The sequence below is a fragment of the Lissotriton vulgaris genome, unplaced genomic scaffold (assembly GCF_964263255.1).
Source record: "Lissotriton vulgaris unplaced genomic scaffold, aLisVul1.2 SCAFFOLD_1389, whole genome shotgun sequence".
Classification (NCBI taxonomy): Eukaryota; Metazoa; Chordata; class Amphibia; order Caudata; family Salamandridae; genus Lissotriton; species Lissotriton vulgaris.
This window is the reverse complement of record NW_028240620.1, coordinates 545,766-552,198: the sequence shown is the minus strand read 5'-3', so window position 1 is coordinate 552,198 and position 6,433 is coordinate 545,766. Positions and strand designations below refer to the sequence as shown.

General features: G+C 40.7%; 1 protein-coding gene across 1 annotated transcript; it reads left to right on the top strand.

Moving 5' to 3' along the window:
* Positions 1–889: 889 nt before the first annotated feature.
* On the top strand, positions 890–4,811 carry LOC147672938 (uncharacterized). The gene has a single exon (XM_086947911.1). The coding sequence runs from the start codon at positions 1,810–1,812 to the stop codon at positions 3,298–3,300; it is 1,491 nt and encodes a 496-aa protein (XP_086804037.1). The 5' UTR covers positions 890–1,809; the 3' UTR covers positions 3,301–4,811.
* The last annotated feature ends 1,622 nt before the right edge of the window (positions 4,812–6,433 follow it).

The window sequence follows — 6,433 nt, the reverse complement described above, 5'->3', positions numbered from 1 at the left end:
GTTCACACTCTGCAACTCTGGGCAATAGCTTGCTCAATCTCCACTACGGCCCCCCGCGGCGGGATGCCTGGCTTTCACCTTGGGGGTACCCAGTAGGGGACATCTCACAGGGAAATACCAGGACGGGTTAACAAAGCAAGCGCCTTGAGACCCTCTAGTGGTGATAAGTGTGCTATATAAGAAGCCATATTACATTATTTATTACATTATTATCATGAGGGCCGTCGCACTCGTAGTAAGGCCCTTAATGAGCTGCAAGGTAAAGGCGGGAGTTGGCATTTGAGCTGATCCAGTGTGAACATGAAAGCATTGTGGAAGAAGGTGTCTGGAGTTACCGTTGTCATATATACTTCCTAAAGAGTTACCTTTGTCATGTATACTTCCTGAAGAGTTCCCTTTGTTATACTCTTCCTAAAGAGTTACCTTTGTTATACACTTCCTGAAGAGTTACCTTGGTTAAATACTTCCTGAATCGTTACCTTTGTTATACACTTCCTGAAGAGATACCTTTGGTAGATACTTTCTGAAACTGAATTAACGGCAGCGCTTCCTGATTCCTCTCTTTTTCAACAATCTGTTCTGTTTAAATGAAATCTTGTCCATGTATATCTACCTAAAACTGTCTATGTAGCATGAGTGCTCTGTGACTGCCCTTTCTTTAGTAAGTTACTCAGTGAATAATGGTAAATCACTGCCTTTTCAGAAGTAAATAAGATGTGACATGTTCAACCACAGTTTTAATGAAATATCTATGTATGGTAAAATGTTCCTTACTAAATTTCAAATATGGTAGCGAAGAGATGTCTTCTACAGCTGATTAAATATTGTGTATTCACATTATATTACATTTGCATTTAGTAATATTGCATTTCTTTACATCCAACAGAAAATTAGCCTTAAATGCACGGATTGATTATGAATAATGAAGAAAACACATCAAACCTGCAACAATTATCAAAAATAAGGAGCTCCGAAAACTTCAGTGCAATCAGAGGCAGAGGACAGATCCAGGAAGAAGCAGTCAAAGGCAATTCAGTGAGTGAACGAGTCTGAGCTCTGCACCTCGACACCCCAAGGCGAAGAAATGACCTCAACAAAATTAAGACCACCAAGATAACAAAACTGACAATCCACCTGCATAAACATGCATCCAACACCAGGTTTGATCATGAGGCTGGCATGAGAGTTGGAGGAAGGTCTCGTGTCTATTTGGGATCCATAGCTTGGAACAAACTCCCTCATCAGCTTTGAGCTGTTAGCTACATGATAATGTTTAAAAAAGGTTGAAAACTTGGCTTTTTGTCTATGTTTGAAACAACCGGATTTACTTTCTTTTCTGACCTTTGCTTGGCCCCAGGACACTCTTTGGAGTAGCTGTACACATTACAAGTCGCTTCATCATCACGATATGGCTAGAGCAGTGCTTCGCTATCTAAACTGGCAACAGACCACCATTCAGTGCTCTAGGTGTATTGCAAACTCTTTCTAGCCAAACCACAGGCACCAGGGAAAAGCACAATGAAGTGGAGCCTAACAACTGAAGGGAAAAGGAACGAATGGTTCTGCTGCCTAAAGCACAGAGTATTGTCCCAATTTGCACCTACCGGAAGGAAGATTAAGCTTTACCCGAAGCATGCGTAGCCATTATCCATTCTAAAAATGCAATCACCCACAAGGAAGCCTTACTTATGTTATGAATGTGGCAGGTATTTAGTGAGTCTTGTATTTTATTGTTAAATCAGAAATCAAGTGTCCAAAATATCACACACCTACAGGGAATGTGAAAATAACGCAAGTGGTTTATTAACTATGCTGACCCTTCAGGAAACACGGTCAGGAGACAAAACGTGCAATTGCATTGAATATGTCAAGAACTTTAGCCAATTAGAAACCCTAAAAGAGCATCAGCGAATACAAACAGGGGAAAAACCATACCATTGCACTGAATGTCTAGAGAGCTTCAGTCAAATTGCAAACCTCCACAGACATCAGAGAATACACACAGGGGAAAAACCATACCATTGCAAGGAATGTGTAGAGAGCTTCAGTCAAATTGCAAACCTCCACAGACATCAGCGAGTACACACAGGGGAAAAACCATACCTTTGCAAGGAATGTTTGCAGAGCTTCAGTCGGTTATCAAACTTCCAAACACATCTGCGAATACACACAGGGGAAAAACCATACCATTGCAATGAATGTGTAAAGAGCTTCAGTCGGTTATCACACCTCCAAATACATCTGCGAATACACACAGGGGAAAAACCATACCATTGCAATGAATGTGTAAAGAGCTTCCGTCAAATTTCAAACCTCCACACACATCAGAGAATACACACAGGGGAAAAACCATACCATTGCAAGGAATGTGTAAAGAGCTTCAATCAGATTTCACAGCTATACACACATCAGAGAATACACACAGGGGAAAAACCATACCATTGCAGTGAATGTGTGAAGAGCTTCAGTCAGTTACAAGAACTTCAAGCACATCAGCGAACACACACAGTGGAAAAACCATACCATTGCAAGGAATGTGTGCAGAGGTTCAGTCGGTTATCACACCTCCAAACACATCTGCGAATACACACAGGGGAAAAACCATACCATTGCAATGAATGTGCAAAGAGCTTCAGTCAAATTTCAAACCTCTACACACATCAGAGAATACACACAGGGGAAACACCATACCATTGCAAGGAATGTGCAAAGAGCTTCAATCAGATTTCACAGCTACACACACATCAGAGAATACACACAGGGGAAAAACCATACCAGTGCAGTGAATGTGTGAAGAGCTACAGTCGGTTACAAGAACTTCAAGCACATCAGCGAACACACACAGGGGAAAACCTATACCATTGCAGTGAATGTGTGAAGAGCTTCAGTCGGTTACACATACTTCAAGCTCATCAGCGAACACACACAGGAGAAAAACCATACCATTGCAAGGAATGTGTAAAGAGCTTTAGTCAATTATCAACCCTCCTTAGACATCAGAAAATACACACAGGGGAAAAACCATACCATTGCAGTGAATGTGTGCAGAGCTTCAGTCGGTTAGCACATCTCCAAACACATCAGCGAACACACACAGGGGAAAAACCATACCAGTGCAGTGAATGTGTGAAGAGCTTCAGTCGGTTAACAAGCCTCCGGAGACATCAGCGAATACACACTGAGGAAAAACCATACAATTGCGGTGAATGTGGAAGTAGCTTTACTTACTCTTCAGCATTAAGAAATCATCAGCGAGCTCACAAAGGGGAAACAAATCTTTTAAATGCCATGAATGTTTGAAAAGCTGAAGTCCATTATCAATCCTAAACAGGCATCAGCGAACACACGCAGAAGAAAAGCCTTCAAGTGCAATGAATGTGTGAAGCAATGTAGTCAATTATCAAGCCTATGTAGACATCAGCTTACACACACTCTGTAAATACTGTACAACTGTAGTGAGTGTAGAAGTACCTGTAGGAAATTTTTTGCATTAAGGATTCATCCGTTAATGCTCACAGAGAAAAATCCTTTCAGGTGCAGTGAATGTGTGAATATCTTCTGTCAGTTAATAAACCTACGGATACATCAACTAACATACACAGAGTAAAAATGGGCATTGCAATGAATGTCAGAAGTGATTTTGTCAATTGCAGACACACCTGGGCTAAACCTTACAATTGCACTAAAAGTGCGACAAGCTTTTGTCAATTTCTTATCCTGCATAGCCTCAGCAAACACACACCTTCATTTAACTCACTTAGAAATAATCCTAGAGATGCAGTGAGTTCAGAAAGAACTTACGAACATTAACAATAATATTGACTCATCTGAGGACATAGACAGGAGCAGAACAGTGCCGTTATTGTGAGATGAAGGAATTACAGGAAAAATATATAATTATGTGGGATATTCAAATACCAGATGAATGAAGACTCGACTAGAAGAAAAGAAGAAAACCAAAGATTTGTAGAATAATAAAAGTGTCTGTTCCCAGTGATTGTTCACTTCGGTACACATAGTAAAAACAACGTGACATAACAGGAAATCCACTGGGAGACTAGCACAATGTGGAATAAAAGAAAAGAAACACTGGTGGTTTTTATTTGGCGATGAAGAATTACAAAGAAAAACATCCAAGAGTTCCTGTTCATGCTACCTGTAAAAGTGTAGTGAGGATACGGTTCTACCTGCACACATTGCTATATTAGCATAAGTGAGTTAGTTGCTCAAACGCCATTTTGCTGCTTTTGCACATGACACTACATGTTTCTGTTTTTATAAAGACAAACTGCTTGCTTTTCCTTTACACGAGAACGGTCTGGTTTTCACATCTCTAGACTCACAGTGCGACCTCAAGTCTGCACAAAGTGTTCAAGGTTAAAATAACAATGTATGCTGTTGATGCAGGTTGATCGACCCACGCTCTAGACACAAAACGAACACAGCTGCTCATTTCTGAAACTCAGGTGCTTTTAATATTGCACTGCATGCATGAGACTAGCACTTGGAAAAAACCTTTCCATCGACAAAGAGCTGTGCTGATCTGGGATGTGATTCACTTTACCTGACTTTGGAGGTAGGCGGTCCCCGTTTTAACCTAGAGATCCTCTAATATTATAATACCTAGCAAGGGGAGTGTGGTACAAAAGGCGCTATAGACCTGGTTCCACTATCATTATAATATGATTTCTCCCTTTCTATTTTATGGAATTGTAACAATGCTGATTGTATTGATTTTATGCGTCTTTTTACTGATGTTACCAACGATATTGCATCTTAGAGCACGTAGTTGAAATAAACATTTTAAACTATACCTTGTCTCTGATTACTCACATTGTGGGCATTTATGAGAATAAAAATGAAATAGTGTTCTTGATTCCCACTATTCCTGAGAGGTCCCAAAGTCACTTGTTCTGGGTTGTCTAATCATTGGTAGCTTCGCTTTAGTACGGAGAACGAATGAGACACTGATGCTAGTTGGATAGGGGTTCTGGGCACTGAGGTGGGTTTTAGGTACACCACAATACACTGAGGTCCTGGTTTCCTGAGCATAGTTCTGTGCATAATCAAAATCCCTCCAACATGGCGCCCAACGTCTTGATTAGAGCTTTATATGTCCACAATACCCTTACGACTGTTTCCGGTTAACAGGCGTGACGGATTAACCTACCTATACGAATGTGTTATAGGTTAATTCAAACTTGAGATTTATAAAAAGGTTCACGTTTTGAATTACTACCCTTTTTGTGTTGCAATTTATAAATTGTTTTTCTTCTCTATGTCCTTATGGGTGATATTGACATAGCTCAGCCCTTTGAGCTTTTCTACTCTTGGGTTATATTTCCTGCAATAAATGCGGATGAGGATACATTCCATACATACATTCACACTGCGATTCCTGTGAACTACACTCCATATAGGACACAAGAGATTCCAATTTCGGCATGGCAGCATCGTGTTTGGTTTAATGGCACCCTCCCGCACACGTAACTCCGTTTCGGTTAGGTCCCTTGTCCATTCCTGGGGCCACTTGGCCAGTCTTAGCCGGGTTCACACCATATCCACGTTATCTCAATGCCCCGATTAACGACTTGTATCAACTGTATACCTCTTTTGTTGGGGTACATAGGGCTTTAGGCCATTGTTTCTTGCAGCGCAATAAGTTGGACCGGCCGGGATGTCGATTAGTTCCGTCGTGGTAAATTCAGTTAATTCGGTAATGGGCAAGCACCCCCAAACTAAGTACGATATGCCTTATTGGAAGCAGTGTTTCCTAATACCACTCCTGTGGAAAAACACAGGATTCTCACAATTAGTTTGCAGAAAGACTTATTGCTAGAGGTAACAGATTGTGAGAATTGTAAAGCAGTATATGCGAAGTGTTTCGGCACGCCGTCTATGACTGTCTTGCCCTCTGTGATCAAGCGTGTTCAGGATGAGCACAGTCCGGAGGCGGCTGTCGAGTTGGGAATCATAGTGTAGTTCCTATATTCCCAATAGGCTCTGCGCATTGGAATAACATATAATATAGATTAGACGTATTACTGAGGTCGACTAGGTCTCTATCGAATATATTAGACTTAATTGTGAGTGCCAGCTAGCTCAGAGGTCACTAGAAACTTTCTCGAATAAACGAGAAGGGATTAGTTTCTGACAACCGCATAAACATGACAACTTTGTTTCCCAAGAATAAGAAATGTATCTCTAGAGTCGTGGAAACAATAGATAGTTATTTCACTCAGTCAATCGTGCATGCTACGTTTCACCAGAGGTGCTGAGAAATAGAGAGACAGGCATTTTCAATAAAAAGTATTTATTGAACAGTTTTCTGTCTCATGCAGAAGAAATTAACTGCTGCAATCGTAATACTGGTTGCAAAATACAATGCGTACAGTACGAAGAGTATTTTAAAATAATACTGTAAAAGCATGAC